This window comes from Cygnus atratus, chromosome 5, assembly GCF_013377495.2.
Source record: "Cygnus atratus isolate AKBS03 ecotype Queensland, Australia chromosome 5, CAtr_DNAZoo_HiC_assembly, whole genome shotgun sequence".
NCBI classification, from domain to species: Eukaryota; Metazoa; Chordata; class Aves; order Anseriformes; family Anatidae; genus Cygnus; species Cygnus atratus.
The window spans coordinates 28,428,993-28,451,534 of NC_066366.1; the positions used below are offsets into that span (position 1 = coordinate 28,428,993).

At 43.8% G+C, this 22,542-nt stretch overlaps 1 protein-coding gene across 9 annotated transcripts in view; it reads right to left on the minus strand.

The window, feature by feature from the left end:
• Nucleotides 1-756: 756 nt before the first annotated feature.
• Nucleotides 757-22,542, minus strand: part of ACTN1 (actinin alpha 1) — an 87,396-nt gene continuing 65,610 nt past the window's right edge. For 3 of the 9 annotated variants that reach the window (XM_035539414.2, XM_035539416.1, XM_035539420.2), the window contains exons 9-21: nt 19,143-19,235; nt 17,755-17,985; nt 17,084-17,231; nt 16,396-16,546; nt 13,869-13,977; nt 13,273-13,413; nt 10,982-11,164; nt 9,910-10,044; nt 8,893-9,072; nt 7,792-7,938; nt 5,112-5,177; nt 3,476-3,634; nt 757-1,651 (exon numbers count right to left, since the gene is read on the minus strand). In XM_035539414.2, coding sequence (XP_035395307.1) covers nt 1,493-1,651; nt 3,476-3,634; nt 5,112-5,177; nt 7,792-7,938; nt 8,893-9,072; nt 9,910-10,044; nt 10,982-11,164; nt 13,273-13,413; nt 13,869-13,977; nt 16,396-16,546; nt 17,084-17,231; nt 17,755-17,985; nt 19,143-19,235 — 1,902 coding nt within the window. In that variant the 3' untranslated portion in view covers nt 757-1,492. Of the gene's footprint in view, nt 1,652-3,475; nt 3,635-5,111; nt 5,178-5,708; nt 7,244-7,370; nt 8,710-8,892; nt 9,073-9,909; nt 10,045-10,981; nt 11,165-13,272; nt 13,414-13,868; nt 13,978-16,395; nt 16,547-17,083; nt 17,232-17,754; nt 17,986-19,142; nt 19,236-22,542 lie in introns of those variants that run through there. The other 6 variants (XM_035539413.2, XM_035539415.1, XM_035539417.2 and 3 more) reach the window with 4 other exon arrangements.

The window sequence follows — 22,542 nt, forward strand, 5'->3', positions numbered from 1 at the left end:
AGTTCATTGTGAATCTGTGAATGAATTCTCAGCTCCCGCAGGCTAGTCACTTCAAAATAAAAAATGACCTCAGGACTGGAGGCAGCTGGATGTGGTTATACCTAAAATGCCCACTTGAAACACATCATGAAGCACTAACGAAGATTTTTGTCCTGAAGTCCATGTTTCCTAAAAAGTTGTGGGAGGGCAAGAAATGTATTTGTAACATGAGATGTCTGGGAAGGGATTAGCTGCTTCCCTTTGCTAATTTTCAGGTGCATGCATTTGCTTCTACTTTATGATTCATTAAAGGTCCTTAAAGAGATGTTTCAAAGGCTGCTTTCTTTTGAATGTCCGATACGAAGATGTTCTTGAGTGCTCTGGAAGAATTTACAATGTCAAAAGATGCGATATTAAAAGCAGTGAGATATTAAATGCTAAGCATGGAACAGTGGAGGAACTGGTTCAAAATATGGTGCTTGTATAGTTCTAGTAACAAATTCTGTACTGTTTTTTGAAGGAATAATGAGGATATTGTTCCTAGAGGTGTGTGTGTGTAAGGGATGGTTAAAAATGGTATAAATCTAATTTAAAGTGGTCAGAAATCTGTGAAATTTCCAACTTAATTCAACAAAAATGAAAAGGTTAAGGGAGAGGGAAGTTGACATTCAAAGGACTGTAATTTTGATGAAAAAACATTTTGGATTCTCTTCTTCATGCTTGTGGTTTCAATTAAAGAGGATTAACCATTTACTGTACAAATGAATAAAGTCTAGATTTGTTATCACAAGAAATTTTTAATATGGTTTGTGACAAGCAATATCAAAGTTATCAACTCTCAAGCTTCATGTTCTGAAACCAGACAACTCTCAGCAACAAAAAAAGTTGTGCACTGATAAACATAGGAGGCATATTGTATTTTTTAATTAAATATGAAAACATGAGCTGTGTACATTATTTTTTCCCTAGAAAACACAGCAATTTCAAAAGTTTATCATAAAATATTTTCATGAAATGAGTGAACCAGCAAACACATGCACTTGTGTGCCTTCCCCCCTCCAAAGATAAACGTGATAAAGAGACATACGCAAATGTAAAAGTTAACAGAACAAGTGGCATTTTGTTGTTGTTTGGTTCTTTTTGGAAAGGATGGAATGTAACATTGTGCTCGACTTTCTATGTCACAACAAAAAATATTTGGTGTAATATTTTAACATTTTCATTTTAAGTTTCAATCTGGTGGAGAAAAATACCTTTTTTCTATAATAAAATATGTCTGTTCTTTTTAAAACGTAACTTTTTTTGCACAAAATAATTTTGTAAACTGTCATTTCAAGGGCAAGGTAGGCGGTGTCATGTCAATGTCCTCCCCCCCACTTAAAAATGTGATCTGTTATCTGAAGCAAAACAGGGAAACACAAAAAAGAGCGGAGCAGAGGCTGCTTTGCAAAGAGAAAGAAGGGTGTGTTGGACGGGGGAGAGGGGAGGGAGCGTGTGGTGGGACAGAAAAAAGTTAAAGGTCACTTTCGCCATAGAGCGCTGTGGAGAAGGACATGTAGTCCAGGGCACCGGGTACAGCATCACGGCCATTGTAGGGTGCCATTCTAGCAATGCAGTATTCAGCCTGATCAGGAGGCAGTTCCCGCCGTAATTCGTCCACAGTGATGTAGTTCTGCAACGAGGACACAAGATAAGGCAAGCGTTATTTTCAAAAGACTGACCTTCCTCGCGGGACAATCGCTCCCTGTCCCCCAAGGGCAGCAGATGACAGTCAGGGACAGATCACAGCTAGACTAGGACTGTACATCCATACACAGCGCTCTCTGGGCACACGCCTTTGGAGGTAATGCAGTTGCCCTCCCTACAGTTTGGCCGAGAAAATCATTTTACAATGGATAGGAGGATTGTTTTTGCAGGAGAGATGCCGGCACACCTAAAGAAAAGACCTGGTGGTAGGTCAGGTAAATTGTTAGTGTGAAATTGCCCCTTTTCGTTGAAAGTGGAGGTCCTACTGAAGGCAAATGGAAGGAAGCAGAAGTTTAATTTGGATCCTGCTCTCACTGGCAGCAGTTCATGATGCCTGTGAACTGCTGTTCCCTCTCTTCAGACCACGGAAAGAAGCCATCCTCACTAGCACTGGTTGGTGGCACCGATGCAGGCAGTAGACAAGCCAACACTTCCTATTGCTTTCACAGCTCTGCTGACAATCTTTGCCTTTCACAACATACATTTTTAATAGGCAAGTAAACCCTGTCTTACATAAAACTGACTTCTGGAAGCTCATTCAGCTGGGGTGAGGCTAGCTTGGCTTCTCTTCATGCAGATGGTAACAGTAACTGCCTGTTTGCTAACCAACATGTTGTATTTAGCTAACTGACTGGCAGTCTTCTGAAAAATGGCTCAGGTTTCAGAGAATCTCTCTCTCTTCTTTGACTTTCTCTACTCTTTTTCATGTCTTTTGGTTTAATGACTGGAATGAATAAAAGATTTTTCTTCATAATGAAATCCTGTCTGATTCATGTTGTAGTCACTGGAGCATATTAAACACTGAAAATTTTATTTGAAGTACTGTACAGAGTAGATGAGTTAGTAAATAATACTCCATGCCAAAAAACTTATTTATTCAGTGTTTTATCTTGTCACAATAAGCTGGAATTTTCAGGCCTTGAAAGTCAATAGAACTGGCTTTAGTCAGGTAGAATGCCTTAGACACATACGGGCGTCATGGGTTTCTACATTACAGGTTATGAAAAGATTATTAGTAAAACACAGAAAACAGTAGTGGATGAAAGGATAACTTATTACAACCTAAGAAATTTATTGTGAGATGAACAAAATCATTAGCAAATTCAGAGAATCATTAATATTTGATATATTACTTATTTATGCAATTGTAGCACAGATTAGTGGGGATTTTTATGTAAGAAAAATAAGAATATATATATTTCATATCAGCTGGCTCCATTGATGCAAATTTAGAAAATTAGTACTTTACATTCATTCTGTGAGTTTTCCTATTTTTGGCCAATTTCTATGATCAAAAGATGCCCTTTTTAAATCATAGAACTTGCAGACGGAGCACATCTTCAACGAAAATCTAGTATTGATTGTATAACAACAGTAGTGATATCTACAAAGATCACCTCAAGTTTACAGCTGTCAGTAAGTAATTAATAGTTTTTCAAGAATAATCAAGAACCATCTGTTGAATCTGTTCATACATTTTAAAATAACAAATTGCAGCTAAGCTCTTAATTCAATTTTTAATGCTAGAGTGGGCAGCATAGTAATGACTGACAGCGCAACAGGACTTCCAATTGCCTTGGCAGGCTGCCCGTTAACCCACACTTTAACCCTGCACTCCTCCAGCACTGCGCAGTGGTCCTGTGAAAACACTCTCCTCGCTAGAGAGCACTCCCCTCGACACTCTTGGAGCCAGGAGGGAGAAAGGAAAGCAGGAGCAATGAAGATTGGAAAGGAGGATGTAGAGCCTCACCTTATCTCCAGCCAGGATCTTGAAGGAAGCCATGACCTGGTCAGCAGTATCTGTATCTGCTGTTTCCCGGGACATGAAGTCGATGAAGGCCTGGAACGTCACTACACCCAGGCGATTAGGGTCGACGATGCTCATGATGCGGGCAAACTCTGCCTCTCCCTGGGGAACAAGACAGTCATGTAAGCCAGGACACTTGGGCAGCAGTGCTATGAAAGTGGGGAGAAACTGTTCAGCAGCACATCTTACAGCTAGGAAAACAAAGCCAGACAGAAACAACTTCAACCTTTTGTCAGAATACTTTTTTTAAACCTGTCTGTTGTCTACAAATGCTTCCCACTCATTTGTCCTTTGGAATAAAATACTTTCAGCTATGACCTAAGATAACATCCAGCTCCATCTAGCTCTAGGACAACGTTCCTATCAGGGAACAATGTCATACAGACTTCAGGGGAAGATGCAGCTTTCTCTAAAATACATGTTGTGCTAGATGCCTGTAGCAATATTGGGAGATCTGCATTCCTCAAATCCTTTTACTTTCATTTACTAAAAGAGAACTTCTATGGTTCTCCTCAGCTGCCAGAACAGAATGCACCAGAAGAAACCTCTTTGGGGCCTTTAATAGTATCTAGTTCATCCTGATTAGAAAGACTTTGGAAAGGACTTGCAGATCTGGTGAGGCCCAGGGAAGTATTAGCCTTTACAGGAAAGGTGCTACAGGTAACTTTGCTAGAGAGGCCAAAACCTTGTAGTAAGTTTTCTGTTCCTTTTTTATTTTTTCATATAAACAATTATCTGTTCTCATCTCTGGGACTCCTTCCTCCCCAGGTAAGGGGGAAGGGGAAAGCACAGCTGAGTCTTCTCCTGGGAACAGGCTCTTCTAACACCTCTAGATCAGTACACCTGCAAGATTAATTGAGGTGTCTAATCGAATGTTACTACAGCTTGGCCCACTACTTTAAAGAGTCTGTATTTACACTGGGCTGATAAGTAAGACAAATAAACACTGCTTTGCCTGGCATCAGGAGCGAAGATACTGAGCATACAGTTCAACATTTTTGCACTACGCTCTTCTCCTGCCCTTTAATGAACACCAGTCTTTGGGGAAGCTCTCCCCATTAGTTATCACGCCTCTCAAGGTCCCCTGTTCCTGTTGTGAATATGCAGGTACTCTGGTGAAAAAGCTACAGGGAAGATGACTGGAACTTGAACCTACTTACGTGAACAGGAAGATCAATGTGAAATAAGTGAATGGGAGGAGTGGCATTTGAGTGTATTCAGAAATGACGCTGTGAATATGTCCAGATGAGTTTAACTGATGCTCAGGGCTGGGGAGCTTATATGCCACTGTGCATACTGCACACAGCGATATGAAAAAGTTTATTGTTTCTTCCACTCGTAGCTGCACAGTTTGATAAATATATTTCTTATTTGACATACACAAGAATTAGACAATGATTTCAATTTTTTTAACCTTCAGCTACTGCTGCGAGACAAGAATTTTACATGTGCTAGATTTAACTTCCACTGCTGGAAAACAAGACTGCGTTTACCTTGATTCGCTACACATTCTCCCTTTCTTTTTGAAGGTGGCTATAAGTATCACTTTGAACAGGAGTGACAGAGGGCTCTACATTACCATATTGTAACCCATGGAGATAAGGCAGGCTCGGAAATCTTCACAATCCATCATACCAGTCTTCTTCTACAGAGAGTGATGCAAAGATGGAAAAAGCCAAGAAAGAAAAGGGAGGCCAGGCCAGGGAGAAATGAACCCACAGGAGACATTACAAAGAATGAGTTTTAGGAAGAAAGTATTTACAGGACAACGAAAAACAATACAACACAGGTAGTTTGTGAAACCATAAAGAAATAACGGTAGTTTTGGACATGGAACAGTTTACACACAAGGGACACATTGATGATGAAAAAGAGGAATTAAGATACCAAGCAAGACCGATTGAGAGACGGACAAGAGAAGGATTGTTAAGTGACACAGAAGTAAATGGAATAGTTTGAAGATATAAAGGGAATTTTCCAAAGACAAACAATTAGGGAATTAAGAAGGAATAGATACCAAGGTACATTTAGGGAGGAAGTAGTATAGAAAAATGATGCATATATAGTCAAACACAAGAATGACAGATGGATTAAGACAAACAAGAAAAGAAAGGAAAAAAACTGTTATTTTTTCATAGTTTAATATCTGGCTGTGTTCACCACTAGCATTCAGTACCTGTGCATCGTTTCCAATATCGTAACCCAAGCTGATGAGACAGGCTTTGAATTCCTCAGGGCCAAGTGTGCCGGAGTGGTCCTGGTTATGCGGTGTGCCAGGCAGCAGGACATGCAGTGCCAGTGGGGTGACGGTGTGGGCAGAAGGAAGGGAGACACAGAGGAGATCAAAGGGAGGCAGAAAGACAACAAATAGGTGCACCATGCAGTGGGTGAAAGGAGGGAGAGGAAGAATGACATGCAGATAGAAAGACAGGGAAGAAAAATAAAAAGTGCACAACATTAGATATCACAATGACATTTCAGGATGTGCTAAAAATGCTCTTGGAACAGTTCCTTCTGAGAAAGCTCGTCACATCTTGAGAGCATTTCAATGACAAAAACAGTCAATGCTCAGAAGCCTCAAGATCTCCATCTCCCAAGTGAATTACTCGCATCACTGCTTGTTATCCATAGTGCCAGAAGCCCTGTGTTTCGCTAGTAACCTGGAGTGCAGGTAAGCAGGCAGAGGCAGTGGGAAGCATTGCCTTATTTTTCTAGTCAAAAGTCCCACCAAAGGAGTAGGTGAGGGCAGGTATGTTTGGCAACACACCCAAGGAAGCTGAGCTGTCAGGGCATCCCAGGAACAGACAAAGAAAAACAGCTGAAGCTCAAGGGAGCAGTGTTATTGCTGTATTTATGAGACCTGCACATAAGGTGGAGCTTTGACTGGCAAGGCTGTTTGAAGTGCTCAGCTCTGAAAACAGCACTGCTGTACAGCATGGCACAACGTGGCTTGGCAGCTGCTCTTCCCTTTTCTCATTCCCCACTCCCCCAGTGTTTGGATGTACCCATGATCACAAACTATGACAGGAACTGAGAATCCCCATTCGCCCCACAGAATTTTAGCTCAGGACAGCCCCAGGCACTGAAGAACCCCTGCCTGCAGCCACCATCTCTGGCCAGAGAAAGAAAGCTACAGACAGGAGTGTGGGGCAAATTCCATGTGACTTTCCTCAAACAATCAGCTTCTTAAAGCTAGCCTGAAGCCTTCGTAACTCAAATACACAGCTGAAGATTGGGAAAGACATTTTTTCTCTGCATTATCAGACTGTTGGGGAGGAAGGGGCAAATGATATGAAAGTCAAAATATAAAACTTACAGTGCTTTCTGGGTCCTTCTGCTAAGGAAAGAAGCTATGGCTTTGGTTTTCCTTTGGCAGCTAGAGAGGGGCTGAAATGGCTAGTGCTCAGCAATCTGAAAATGTTGCCAGCCTCTGAGAGGGCAGGCTGCAGCCCTGTTCTCTGGAGACCTCTCAAACAGTCTGACTGGTGCAGCAAATGGTGGAGAGCACCTACATTTGCATCACTGACTTAGTATCTCTGCAGGCGCATGGATTTCCAGACAACAGTGAGGGGGCTGATAACTGAGCCTACAGAACCAGTCATGAGATGGTGTCAGGCTTGGGCTGCTGTCTCTGCCTCCCTGCGTTGACAGCTTTCTGATTTGTTTGGTAGAGGGATGCCAGCTGATGGCTTCTCCATGGAGAAGGAAGAGCTGCAGGGAGGGTGGCAAATCGAGGGGAGGAGGATTTCCTTTGAGGAATTCTTTTCTTATTGTACCTGTTAGTGCCTTGACATGTATCTCCACAGTAAGGCAAGACAGGCTTTGCATCAGGATTTACCTGCATTATGTAATGTCATTCTGCGCATAGATCCTCTTGTTTGCTCCATACAAGAGCAATGCTGGTTTCTTCAGTACTGGTTTATGTGATGGTATATCAGAGCACAGGACGGCTGCTCCAAAGGATTTATAAACTACGGATTATAAACTAAGACAGTGAAGCTGGGGTAAAAATGTAATTTTCTAAATAAGCCTTCAAACTTTTTCACACTTTAGCTTTATCAAGAAACTTTCTGTTTCAGATATACTTCTCCTCCCAGGCTAATGATCTCTCGGCAATCTCCCTGCTCCACAGTAGTGGCATTTTTAAGAATTAAGCCTCTTCTATTAATCTAATTTTACTACAGTGACTGTTTGTTATTGTACTGTGCAGTCTACATGGGAGCTTGTAACTTACCAAGCTGCAGTCAGCACTTACTTACCCTGTCGAAATGGTTGAAAGAAGCCCGGAACTCGTTCATCTGTTCCTGGCTGATTCCTTTGGCATCACGGGTCAGAATCTGGTTTTCCACTTCATTGATGGTTCTAGCAATTGTTGTTAATAGCTGCTCCCAGCCCACTCGGATATGCTGGAAAAAGGAGGACAAGACAATTTGTAAATTAAAAAGTTCTTCTGCCTCCAAGGCCATTGGATCAAATATGCTACTTGTTACAAATCAAATGATCCTGGTGGCCAAGGTAGAAGTCCACTTGCTCAGAAACGCTTCCTTCTCATCCACATTGTAAGCCAACTGGATATTTAAAATCTGAATTTTGACTGTAAAAAACATTGAAGAGGCCAATTCCTTCTTGTAATAAAGTCTTGGTCCTATTGCAAACTTCTTTTCCTTGTACAGCAACACAGTGGGGGCCTTTAACACAAATGAGAATCAAACCCAATGCTTCTAGGACTCAGTTGGGCAGAAAACTCTCCTTACATGAACCAAGAAAATAAATAAACCACAGTCCTTGAAATACATTGGTGCTCCACTGCATCTGCTGTTGTTCAATGAAGAGCTGGCCAGAAACCAAAAAGCAAGTTTCAAAGCCTGTCTGTGTTCTGCTGGACTCATGCTGAATTCAGATTGCTTCCAAGAAACCTCACGTTGTCAACAGAAAGCCAGACTCTGATTTTAAAAAGGTTTTGTTGGACTTCTTTCTTCTGCAAGGCTGTAGCAACTCAAACTCACCAACGCTTGGCTGGTCTTTCTAATCCCACCTAACAGGCTGCCACAGTCAGGTGGCAGGAGAAACAAGACCAGCCAATTTTTCAAGCAATACTGTTGATATCTCATTTAGGTTATTTCTATTGTCTGCATTTGGAAGAACAGTAGACCAGGTTGGTATGAAGTACAGCAAGGCTGAAAAGAAATTTATTAACATGTTGTTGCGTGCTTGGCCATACTGTCAAGCTCTCCACTTTGCTGAGAACCACAATATTGCCTGAGCAGGACGTGGCTGGTGCTAACTGGCCACAACAGATCAGGCTGTCTGATCTGCTGGCACTACACTCCAGCAGGGAAAAGGCTTTGCAAAACATTTACCTCCATGGTGTAGTTGGTGTGCTTGTTGTCAAAGATAAGCGCCTCCTGGATCTGTTGGTGGTCTCCTTCCAACTGGTCAATCTTTGGTTTGTAATTCACAATGCTCTTCTCATACTGCCGCAAGTGGTTGAGCTGGTCCTCCAGGGTCCCATGCATCTCTATTGAAATGCGGCCAATCTCCTGCATTAAATTAACAAAGGGAAAGGAGTTACATCCCATTAGAAGGAAAAGCCTTAACATGGCTGACATTTAATGCAGCTATTTCATACTTGCATAGGATGATGATTCAGAGAAAAAAATCTCAGAGAGCAGTTACTTTAGATGAGCTGAGACAGTGTCAGCAAAAATTTCAGCAGAGCCTTGAACATTTTCCAAGTGGGGTGTGTCACATTAAATGTGTCTAATATAAAGATGCAAAAAAAGGAAACTGCATTCCATAAGCTAGTAATGTAGCAAGAAAGATCTTTTCTTGATGTGCTGTCCTCCACTATTAGTCCCTTCATAAAGAAATGTCCGTAATTGCTCTCTTCTTTACATCTCCTACCATCAGTAACAGCTTCCTGTTTTTCATCTCATCAACTCCAATTTTAATTCAAATCTTACCTAAAGAGAGAAGATTTCCATTAAAAATGTTTCTCTTCTGCTGATGTTTGACATGCTAGTTGTATATATTTTCTCATGTGTACCAAGATGTGTGCAACTGCAGTGAAAGCAGTTATGGAAAATATGTTTTTGATGTAGGGTCTTTCCCTTGCTTCACATATATTTGACTCTATTCAAATACCACTGTTCCCCATTTTAAGTAATGTATTTTTATCACGTTACTGAAGAGTTAGGGGAAGGAAAGTAAAAGCACTTCAGTAATCAGTATCGATCTTTGTATTCTCCATATTTTCTCTGAAAGTTTCTCTTGCTGTAATCTCAAGGAAGAATGACCAAAACAGTACTCAAAAAAAAAAAAAAAAGAACCAGAGAAAATCACAGACAAAAACAGACTGAAAATGAGAAAAGCAATACCTCCATCTTGGTCTGGATCCAGGGTCCAATGACATTGGCCTGTGCACCAAACTGCTTACGAAGCCGTTCATTTTGCTGCTGGCGAGCGTGTTCTTCCATCAGCGCTTGATCCCTTCTAGGAACCAGCTGCCTCACCTAGAGCAAAGAGTGAAAAAGCGTGCATTTAATACATGCAAAGCTAAGTGAATAATAACTGTAGGAATTGATGCAAGGAACGGGTAAGGTTTGGAGAGAGAGAAATGACAGAACCCCAGTGTGAGTGGGGTTGTGAAGGGGCTTCCAAAAGATGGTGAGGGCTGCCAGAAGCATTTAATCCAGGACATTTTTGGGGGGAGCCCCAGGTGGGGTGCTTGTTGGACCTGGGCTCTCTCTAGGGTTAGGATTTGGAGACAGAGAAAGTACAGAGACCCACTGTGAGTGGCGTTGCAAAAAGGCTTGTAACGCCAGGATGAGGTGTGTTTGTACTCAAAAAAAGTAGTCATAAATTTTAGGCCTTGGCAGGGAGGCTCATGGAATGTGAATCCTATTCACTGCAGGACTGGAAATTCATCTCAGGCCATAAAAAGAAGCTTTCATCCACTATCTGGGGTTTTGGTGCCTGATGCAGGCTGAATCGTAGTAGCTGCAGATATCATTGATTTGGTGGTAAGAACCACCAGTGTAAACTGGTATTAAGATTATCTGCTCTTTTAGCATTACAGCGTTGGATGGCTCCTTGTCTGTGGAGACTGAACATCTGAAAGGTTGAATGGTGGAGAAGGATATTGACTCCCATGACATACTTACTTGCTTTTCAGGTCAAATGAGGACTTAAAATCTCAAAGTTCTTAATTTAGCATCTCTTGTTAAAAAAAAAAAAAGGAATGAAAAGCAATGACACTCTTAGGCATATATTTTTAAGATGTCTTCCGATTCCAAGCATATGGCATTTGAGCCGAAAGCAAATGGCAAATGTGCAGGAGCTCAGCAGTAAACATAGAGGATAACTCAGATTAAATAATCCCCTTCCTGGGGTCCCAGTGACTGAGCAGCAGCCTCCCCCACACTGACTGCAAGGTTGTAAAGAACTCACATGTTCCCATTTGCCATTGATCTCCTGTGGGGTGATTGTAGTGTACGGATTCGTTCCTGCCATGTTGACGTGGTATGTCTGGACAATCTTTGAGACTTCATTGTGGATTCCCAGGATGGCCTGTCGCTCTTTGTCGGCATCTGGCAAAGTGGCTTTGAACTGTTCGTGGGCTGTGGTCAATCCCTGTGGAAGGAAGGCGCAGCAAAGAAGAGCGTTAGTCACTGAGTAGCCTCTTCAGCAAATATATCCCCCCAGAAGTGACTGTAAAAGCTTACATTTTCCCAGGATATAAAATAGGCTACTCTAACACACTTTCAGCACCTCCCAGCATAACTAAACAGGCTGTTTTAAGTAGTTAAATGAAATGAACTCTCATTTTCCCTCTCTTTGTTTCTGTCCCATGTTGCCAGGGACAGAAATCACATCCCAAAACATGATGGAATAATTCTGCCTCGTAATTTAATGGAACTGTTTCTCCATTATTGCTCTGTGAGTGGCTCTCAGCCCCCTTTGGGAAGAACACTGGAGTACTTGTCTAAATGCACCATATTTTTCTTCGCCCACTAGGTATGTACTAGTTCTACATCAAAGATGATTTCAGATGAATAATAAAGTCAGATCCAGTCTGATCAGTGTAAGTTAGAAACAGGTGAAGGTCTTCCAGCCCACAGCAAACGTGCACAGGCAACATAAGCTTCTGTTGCTGAAAACAGCTCCCTCTCCCTGAACACAACAGGCCCTTTCTGTTGCCCATCTTGCTGTGGTACCCGGACTGTGATCCGAGGACCGATGGTAGGGGCACACTTGCTGGTAGCTTGTGGACAGCTGACAAGCCAGTTGGTCCTGGCTCATTTCCCACTGCTTCTACAGGCCTTTAAAATACTTCATCCCAGAAGCCTGGAAGATCGAGACTAGGGAAGCACACACAGGGGAAGAAGCAGCAAAACAAATGGGAGACAGAGAGGCGTGTGCAGGGATAATGGAAGGAACAGCGTGGACAGAAGAGGGAATGAAAGTAAACCTCATGACTGACCACTTTCTTACAACACACACACTGTAACTAGTTTTGTAGATTGCTTTCTTATATGGTGACTCATTACTTTGCAGCTGCTGCAGTGGCCACAGAAATGTAATGCAAGTCTGGGGGAGCTGGGAAACATTCTGCAGTCACAAAGAGATGATGGAAATGTTTAAATGCTGTTCAGATTTGTTCTGCATTATGAAAGACTTAATGAACCCCTTTGTTCAGAAGGGAAGGGTGGAAGTAGCAAGTTGCAGTTCAGTAACAGAGCTCAAGCCTGGTTTGGGCTATTTCACTGCCTCTCTGACACCCTGGCTGCCTTGTGTTCCCTGTTGGCCTCCAATTCACTGCCTCACTGATGGCCATGCTGCTGTCAACCATTCTTGCAACAAACTCGTCAGTTTTGACAAACTGAACAGGTCCTGAGAGAGAACAATGTCAGGAGGAAATTGTGGCAGTAGTGCAGCTGCTGGTAGGAGCAAGAATATCCTGGCTCCTCATCTCAGCCAGCTGAATCCAAATGAGTTCCTGGATTCTTTTCATGAACCCATCAAGCAGAAGAAATAGTCCCCTCTGGAATCCAGAGAAAGGTAATTCCTGCTCCCAAAGGTCTGAAAATTACCTATAGATACCTCAAGCTCCTCAAGTTCATTTCATTACAGCCTTTCAAAAGGGGGAAAACTGAGATACTGTCCCTGTTGTCTTCAGGAGGTAAAAAGTCTTTGGCTTCAAATGGCAATCCACTAACAAAGTAGAGAATCCTGATTTTTCCTTTGCTTAGCACTGAAACCCTGCTGGCAGCTCAACAGTTGCCTTCATGCCACATCACATAGGACCAAATGGCCTGAACATGAGACAACTGACCCACAGAATCTGAGAGCAGCACTAAGCTTTCTTCATTTGGATTAAAAAACAAACAAACAAACAAACCAATAAACAAACATACAAACACAAACACAGGACCCTAAAAGATCCTCTCAGCTTTCAAGCTCTCGTTACTAAGACTGGAGTCACAATGAAAAACTCACTTTCGGTTCTTTGTACTCAGCTAGGACGGTGTGAACTTGTCTCATATCTATTCAGATAGGTTTTTTTTTTTTTAATTAAGAAATCAAGGGAAAACATAGTCCCTTTTGTTTCTCTTGCTAAGGCTGACTCACTAGAGCAGCATCTCCAAAACATGACCTACAAATTCAGCACCATTAGGAATCCAGGAGATTCCTGATTTCCCTCTGTCCCAGCCTGGCTGGTGGAAATGACTGCTCTGTACCTGGATCTCCTCAATGGTGTGAACGATGAACGTGTCCTGCAGGTCCTCCATGGCCCCTTCCATCCAGTTATTGAAAGGGGCAGCTCGTTTGGCATATTCCAGGTACAACTGGTCAATTGTTTCCAGTAGCTTCTCTGTCCTCTGAGCGTGCACAACAAAAAAAGAAAAAATGAGGAAAGATGGTTAGAGAAGAATAATCACACAGATACGTGGATTCTCTGAGCTTTCAGACCTCCTTGGTGCTCCCAGGAGAGTGCTACAGTAAAGGTCTCTCTGCTGTTAAGATTATACACAAGACGGATTTCTTCCTCTCTCTGAGGGAAAAATATGAGGTCCATTGAAATTAAACAAACAAGGACAGTCTTTTCAAGCAGAATAAAATTACAGAACACAGGAAAGTAGAAACTAATCAATAGCCTGAGCAAACAAATGGCACCGTAACTGTGCTGGAAGTAGAGAAGCTGCCTAAGTATACGGAAATGTAGCCCTGGTTTACAGTCTGGCATGTTTCAGGAGAAACTGGCTGTTCACACCCACTGCAGCTTGCTTCCCACAAATGACCTACCCGTGTAATCCCAATTGGCAACATGTCTCACCTCCAAAGCTTCTCTACGTTTCTGGGTTAAGGCACCCAGATTATCCCACTGATCGCAGATCTTCTGGCACCTGGCATTGACACTTGGAGAATCGTAATAGTCCAGCTCACTGTGAGGGGTGGGGAAAAAGGACAAAATAGCAAATTAAGACCTTTTGGAGAAGAAAGAGAAAACTTTATCAGCCTTAAGGACAGATGCAAACAAAGGGCTCATGGCCTCTGCAAGTAAAGCATGCCAGGAAGACAGCAGTATCTAGCTTTGGACACACTGGCACATCAAACATCATGCAACAGGAAGAAAAACAACCCCCACCCAAGGCGGTAACAAACATCGGTTCTGGCTGCTTGATGGGGATAACCTGGCAGTAGGGGTAGGGAGTAGAGACTTTTACTCAGGCTGGGATTAAGCAGATTAAAAGCAGCAGTATACCCCTGTATTCTGCTCGAGAAAATCGAGCAGGCTAACTACCTGCATCTTGTACATCAGTAGAATGGGCAGCAAAGATTATGATTGCCAAGAACCTACGTACGATGTTCTAACAGTTGCGTAGGAGAGGTGGCAACCTTCAGCAACAGTTGAAATACACAACCCATTCATTTATTTAGGACAATCCCAGAATTACAGTGTAGGTTTCTCTCTGGTATGCCTCATAGCAGAGTGCTTTGCTGGGGTGTCTGTAGCTTGGCACTCCTGGAAGAAGGGCTGGTAAGAGTATGGCTGGGGAAAGGAGAACATGGGGGTAGGCTGAGGGCTGTGGTCTTGTATTATTTGTGCTCTTGGTTCTGCACATGATCAAAGAGGGAGAAGCTTGCAGGCAGAGAGAGACCAGCCAAACTGGGAAGTGTCACCCATAAAAGAGAAGGTGGAATAACTTGCTGAGCTACTGAATGACCCTGGGCAATCTGATGAGCATTTCTCTTATGCAGTAATGCAGGTTTAAACAGTTTCCTCCTACTTCATTTCTTCCCACCATTGTATTGCCCCTCCTGAGGTGTGTGGGCTCAACTGTTGGTGGAGTCTTGTGGAAAACTAGTCATGAAACTGCCTTCGGCTAAAAATAACTTTTTCTTTGCTGGGTTTTTAATCCAGATCAGTTCCTTGATCTACTTTGCTGCACAGCCAGCACTGCAGCTGAAAGAACTGCTTCTGAAAGCCTTGCTTGTAACGCACCCAGGCTGGACCACTGGTGCTGGGGAGTGAAGTGTGCCTGTGCATGGGCAGCCACAGGGGCTTCCTTCACATCCTCTCAATCTCCCTGGCAGTGTATCTCTGGATGAGGGAAGAACTCAGCCATCTTTTTTTCTGGGCACAGCACCTTTGCCAAGATGGCAGATGGCTTTTGGAAGGATGGCAGAGCCTTCTGTTCTCACACTTTGGAAGAAATCAGCTGTCCCCCAGCTTAGGGCCCAGTTTTCCCTGTCGCTATTAGAGCCGCAGCCGTTTCGTCTGGCATGTAGCATTTGCTTTGGAAGTGGCAGGTCAGCTAATGCTTGCTGACTAACCAGCCTCAGTTTTAATCTTACTGACATGGAGGATTGCCTTGAACCCTCCTCCTGTTCCAAGGTCAATCCTCCAGTGGTCAAGTGAGCACTTCTGTAAATCTTTGCTGGTAAAGGAGGTAACGATCTTGATCCAATAATCCTGATTTTTTAGGGAAAAACAGTCATTCAGCCCAAGAGAGATGATCTAGCCCAGATACTGTCTAACTTGAAATAGGCTAGTGTGATATATAAATATTTTTAACAATGGGAAACAAAGTCAAAGCCAAATTGTTCAGACTGTTTTTGCCAAGGAACATGCAGGGCTTCAAAATCTCTCTCCGTGCTACAGAAGCAAGCTCTCCCTGGCAATCAACCTCACACTCTGATGGGACCCTGTTTCACCTAGTAACCTGTGTCACGCCTCAATCCAGGAAAAGGAGTGGGGGTGAAGGTTTCTAAGCCGGGGGAAGCCCAGAGGAAAATGAGCTGCTGTAAAGAGTCCCTGGTGCAAGTCCCAACTGGAGTGCATGCAGTGCATTATTCCTGGGGCAAAGTGCTTGCAGTGGCAATAGAGACCACCATGGGCTGAAACAATCAGCAGACTTTTTTCCTCAGCAGTAAGGCCTTTTTTTGATAAAACAGAGCAAACTGGGAGTCTCTGGAGTGCCTGCTATCCTCGCTGTTTCCTTCTGTTCCTGGAAAAGTAGGACAGTGTTACAACGCTGCAACCTAACAGGGGCCAGAGGCAGGTCAGGCTCTTTAGGAAAGGGTTCATGGCAGTATAACAAGCTGGAAGAGGATGGAAACTTGGCTTGAGAATGTAATTCTGCCTCCCCCTCATCGGCACCGACGACTCAACCATTTTCTGGCCTGCTTTTCTGGTATGTCTAGATACTGGAGAACAGTATCCTAGATACTGTTTGGAAACACTAGGACTTCCCAGCATTTTTGTATGGGGATGGATTCATGGCTCTCCAGAGGGCAGAGGGCAAAGCCGATCAAGTCTCCCTGGCCCCAGGGATCGGATGTGCGTTGCGGTGCCGTACTTGAGCTCTTGTGCAATAGCAGCAATCTGTTCCACGCGGTCCTGGTGCGCAGCCAGGTCGCTCTCAAAGGCCTCGTGTTTCTTCAGCAGGGCCTTGATCTCCGAGAGGGTAGCGGTTTCATAATCCTTCTGCTGCAGCATTGCTTCCTTACCTGACGAGGGAGCCAAAGGACAAGAGAATGAAGGACAGGACCCAATGCCCCCGAAGCCAGCTCCCGGGCACCCAGACAACCCTGGGGCCTTTGCTGGGGCACCTGCGCCACTCCAGACACCCTGCCCGAGGCCTGCCCTCATGCATGCTTGCCTAGAGATGCATGATTCTCACTTTCAAACGAGTGAGTTTGCCATTAGCAACAGACATGGGCAGGCAGTGCAGCTCAAGCTGTTGCAGTCACAGTTTATACTGGACTCATCTCACTATGCTGTTCCTGTAAATGCCAACTGTGGTATTTACTTTACAGTAACCTTTGCTCTGCTCTGTAGCTCTGTTCAGTCCAAAAATCTCCCTTTGGCACGGTTAGGGAATGCCAGTGCAGAACAGAGGTGATTTTTGTGATTTTTTTTTCTAATAAAGTAAGAAATGAGCCTAGCACTCTGGAGAAGAAAATCTCATAGAGAACCCACGTAATACCCATCTTTTCCCCTCTACATAACTGACAGCAATAGGAAGCACATAGGTTGGCATTTACCATCTGTCCAGGACTCGTGAATAGATGCCTTCTGCCGGAACTTCTCTGCCAGGTGATCCAGCCTCTCTAGCCTCCGGATCTCATTCAACAACCACTCCTCATAGCCCTTCTCAGCCTGCTCTAGGCCACCCCAGGCATTGTTTATATCCTAGAGACAGGAGCACGGGAAGAAAAGGGAGGTCAGAAGATGGGGGAGAAGATGTACTTCAGCATTAATCCCAGAGGGCTACATGGCTCAAATTGGTTGGAGAGAGTGGGTGTGTGTGCTTTTAATCTCAGAAGGTTGTGCAGACAGGTCAGGAAGACAAAGTGCCAGACTTAAGATAAGCAGGCCTAGCAGTGTCAAGATATATCAGTCTGCACACGAAACCCTCTCTGTACACTTCCCCACATGAAAATATAACAAGATCCAATTATTTCTGAATTAGAAAGAATGAGAGACACCCAGACATCTCCTCATAAAGACATGCAACTTGTGAAAAGCCTCAGAGTCTGGTTTAGGTACAGAGGAGCAGTGATTCCTTGTTCCTCTCTTATTAAGGACTCACTGAACTACATTCTGTAGGGTTTCTGCCACAGAACAGCTCACTCCAGAGGATGGCATTGCTCGGCCCAGTTCCATTTTTTTGGACACAGCTGGAGAATATATATGCTCAATTGCCCCCACTCACCGAGACCATTTTCCCTTCTGAAGGCATGAAGGCTGGCCTGTTGCTGAGCCGTAGCTTGGTCTGCAAGGTGTTGAAATTGATCTCAAGTTGGCACTTCTCTTGGACTTTGGGGGGCTTGTGCAAGCGGCGGTAGTCCCGGAAGTCCTCCAGTTTCTGCTGCATGGCTTGCATGGTGTTCTCTGGTGCCCGGTTCTCCAGCCAGGGGATGGTGCGACGGATCCACTCCAGCAGCTGAAAAGAACAACAAGAAGCCTTGAATTGAAATTGTGTTAAAACTACAGCTGTTGGTCTGATCTCATTAGGGACCACTTACTTTTACGCTTGCTGTCAGAAAGGTTCTGCCAACAGCAGGGCTGGTAAGGAAAACCTTGCTAGCTTTTTGGGAGTATGATTTTTTTTCTTATGAGCAGCCCATTCCCTACCACACTGTGTAGTACTGCTTGTTGCAGCACTGCTAGTACAGCATGCTTAAGTCATATATTTCACATAATAAGGAGCAAACTACATCCTCAGACTGCACTAAATGAACCCTAGAATTTTGCTGGACTGCTGCACAACTAATGGATGCTGTCAGCCATATTAGCTCCAGAAGAATCTGACAGGAGAAAACAAGCTGTTGCCTCCAGTTCCAGGAGAAAAGCCATGCTTTTTTCTCTCTAGCTTCTTAAAAGTCAGCATTGCTCTTTGAATTGACCTCCTTCACAAGCCAATGTGAGGGAGCTGGCAAGGTGCTAATGCAATGGGCAGTCTGTAGCGTGAGTGAAGTAGTGTCATATGCTTTTTAAACAGGCTGAAACCAGGCTCATTGGCGATGTTTGACCTTTTGTTCTCCCCATCTTCCCTTCCCTACTTATCTTCCATAAACATACTCCAGTCCACATTTGGTCACTTCTGGAGTTTCACATCTGTCAGGCTTCTCAGTTAACCAACGCAGCCTCCAGCTTGTGTTGTACACAGATTCTTCCCAACTATCAGCAAAGGCATATTTCTTTCCTCAGTTATCTCTAACTTCCATTCTCTCTGATCCAATTCCTGACTTCTGCAGTATATTGGCATGCAATATGTATGAAAGATATTATGACATTGTACAGTCCTGAGCAAATCAAGACAGTTTGATTTTTACTTTAATTTTTTAGTATTTCTGTGGCTGCTCCTGATAAACTGAGAAACTCAAAACTGCTCCATGGGAAAATTCCTTTTTAAAGCAGATTTTTCTCTTCTTTAAGATATAATTCAACCTTTCATTTTCCTCAATCTAGAAGGGAAAAGAAAATAAATTTCTAGGAAAACACGGGCCAATAGCACTCCCTAGGATTAACTATCAGGGATAAATGCAATTCCTTTCTACACAACACCACCCAGAAACCAACAGCACCATGGACACCTACATCACTGGCCAGTTTTTCGTAGTCTTCCATGAGCTGTTCATTCTCTTGGTTGACTGCCAGCACCTTGCAGATACGATTTGCTGCTGTCTCCGCCTGCCAAAGAGAAGAAAAACAGGAGAGGGGGAAAAGTGTGAAAAAAATATAAGCCAAAGCTTGCAGCTTAGCTTCTTGCTACATACCTGTGGGTAAAGTCTCCTAACCTTGGCTCTTGCAGCCTGACTGTGCTTCAAAAATATCTGTCCTGACCTCTTTGCTTTCCATCTGACCTTCTGTAACATTTTTCTTTCCCTTCTCAGGTGACTATGTTCTTTCAGGGATTCTGAGTTCAGCTGACCCCAGTCCTGTGTGTTGTGGGATGAACACATTTCTCTGCCATTTCTGAAGCTGCTCCTACAAGAGGGCCCTGTTGTTTGCTTCCTACAGAAGGACCCCTGATGCCACTTTACAAAGGCAGGGAGCTTCTGTCACCAGCTTCACTCTCCTTGCCATCATTCAGAGCTCCAACACCAGGAACTGAGTGGTGTCAAACCAATGAGCCTCTCTACATGCTTTTACCTAAGGAACACACCACCTAAACACAGTTAATCTGCACAGAATCACAGAATGGCTTGGGTTGGAAGGCACCTTTAAAGCTTATCTAGTCCAACCCCATTGCCATGGGCACGGATACCTTTCACTAGATCAGGTGAATGCATATGTTGGACTTTGGAAATTTTCTAGTCTTGTTTTGAAGATAAAGTAGTAGACACCCTTGAGCTTAATTTCAGCCCAGCAGATGTCTTCCAGCACTCCCTGTATTTCTGGCATCCATCACAGGGCCACATCTCCCAGCATCTTGCTGCATGACACCTACCATGTATTCAGGTTTGCATGATCCAGTTGAGAAGAGGATTTTTCCCCCTTTCTGGATAATCATTCTGCTTACTCTCCCAAAGCAAATCTCACAAAAAAGAGCCTGTTGTTACTATTTAGTTTCCTTTTTTTTTTTTTCCCATTATGGGACCAAAACCTGGCTCTCTGCAGGGAGCTGGACATGTTAAAACATGAAGTTGGAACAGAACAATGCTCAGAAAAATCCCAGCTATGAGCTCAAGAGCAAACAGTCTGCCCTGAAGTGCCATGAAAGTGTTTGGCACAGCAAACATACAGCAGGCTGGTCCTTGTACAGCATGTATCCATGGATCTGCACAGCTCCCTTTATTATTACGGTGGTAGGTGCAAGGCCATAAAGCCTGGGAGGACGTGGCCCTGTGATAGGTGCCTAGAGATTGCTCAGCATCCTCTTACCACAGCACAGTTATCACCCTGGTGCCTGGGGTAGGTGCTGGAGCTCCCCGTAGGACCCCTGTGGAGGAGTTCTCCTCACTCGCTTCCTCACTCGCAGAGGCCAACTGGAGATGAAGAGGAGGGCACATGCCAGCGCTACAACAGAGCAGTCATCAGCACTGTGCCCTGCCTTAAGACTCTGTGTGGGACTGATGACAAAAGAAGTTTTGCCAAGCTTATAGCTGGCAAGTTTCAACCTCTTTCTATTTTTAAAAGGCCTTTCATTATCTGTTTATTCAAGGCCATTTGAGAAAAATCCTCTGAATTTTGCAGCTGACGTGAGGCAGCAAGAACAGCAATAAAGTCACAGGCTGTACAGTGACATATGGATTGCGAAGGTCTCGGGGGACATGATGATCTTAGTTATTTGTAAGAACCTCTAAAAATGTATATTCAGTGATCTGTCCCTTCATTAAAGTGGGCCAGCTAGCAGATGCACAGATATTAACTAATTAGAAACACATCAGATGGAACCATACAGGAAAAAGTCATTTCACTTAAAAAAAAAAAAAGTAAAAAATGTAAATGATGATTGCATTTAAGAAAACTTGTACTTTGATCTGTTTTTAACAGAAGTTTTTACTTTAATGGAGTGCTTTTTGATATCCAGAGAAAACTTCATAGGCACGAGACCAAATGGTCTGTTGAAAAGCCAGTGCCAGAGCCCTACCATGATGTGCCTACTGGCTGCAGGAACTGGCGGTGCCAAATGTTTGTATCAGTCTTCCCAGGAGAGGAGCTCCCTGCACACTCTTAACTCTCCTTCTTTGCTTTTTTACCCCTGGAGCTCACTGCAGCAGCAGCCAGCTGTGCAGGAAGGACCCCATTTTGCACAGGCATATTTACATCTATCTGACGATAGATTTCCTCCAGCTGCCCAGGTCTGCGTGTGTATATATGTGTTGAACATCTGTCCAAACACAAAAGCCCTCTGAATGTCAGCAATTACGGCATTATTTGTGTTATCTTAACGGTTGACATGCAGAGGCCAATCTTCTTCCTCCCCTGTACCAGTACTTGCTGCTCCGTGGTTCTTGCCTACTCCAGACTGCTCCGTGTAAGGGTGCTCTATGCAAGTGCCTGCTCTGTGTAAGTAAGCAGCAGCAGGAAAGGCTCTGTGGCCACTGTGACCACTCATGTCATGAGCAACGTGTTACACTGACTTCCTCTGAGCGCGGTAGGACAAAAGGATCCCAGCATTTTCAGGTGACCTCCACAAATACACCCCGCACTGCTACTTGTGAGCAGTTCTGCAGAGATGACCACCTCAGTGAAACGCTTTCAGGTAAAAGAAGAGTTGCACATGAAAGTGTTTACACGAGACCAAGGCAGCTCCCCCTACATCTTCATTAATGGAGTGGAAAAAGCCATTTTGTCTTCCCCATACTGCTTAAGGCAATGATGCACTTGGGATGCTCAGGCTGGGTCCAAACAAGCCAGGATGCCCACAAGGCATGGAGCAGCCCTGATAAGCCAGATGCACCATCCTGGGGTCTGAAATCTACATAGCTGGATTCTCTGAGGACTTGTGTGAGCTGATCAGCTTTGGTACAGCACGGCACTAACACATTATACTACTTACTCTCATCAAAGATCATGGAGGGAGGGTGAGACTAGGGTATTCTGCTTGATACTGCAGTGCTGTTAGATATCTATGTCCTGTTTGGTGGGCTCAAAATGGAAACCTGATTAGCCAAAGAATAGCAGAAGTAGCAGTAATTTCTCTGCCTACTGTCTTTTCTCTAATTCTCAACCCTGACTTGGACTGCTTAGGATGGAAGTGGAGTTGTGTCTCTAGCTCTTGGATCCAGGTCTCTTCGGTGAGGGCGATGACAAAGGAAGGCATTCCCCCAGCGTGCTACGTAGGGAGGGTGCCTGCCTGTTGCTGCCCTCTGGCCTCAGAGGACCACCCTAGAATACTGTATGCCAAACACAATATTTTAATAAAATAGCAAAATGTTAGTTAGAAATTTTCACCCCAGAAATAAGGTTTACAAAATATTAAGCCAACCAGTAGTAAACAATCATGCATTTAGTGTGAAAGTCAGAAGCAGTTAGAAAACAAGCAAACCAA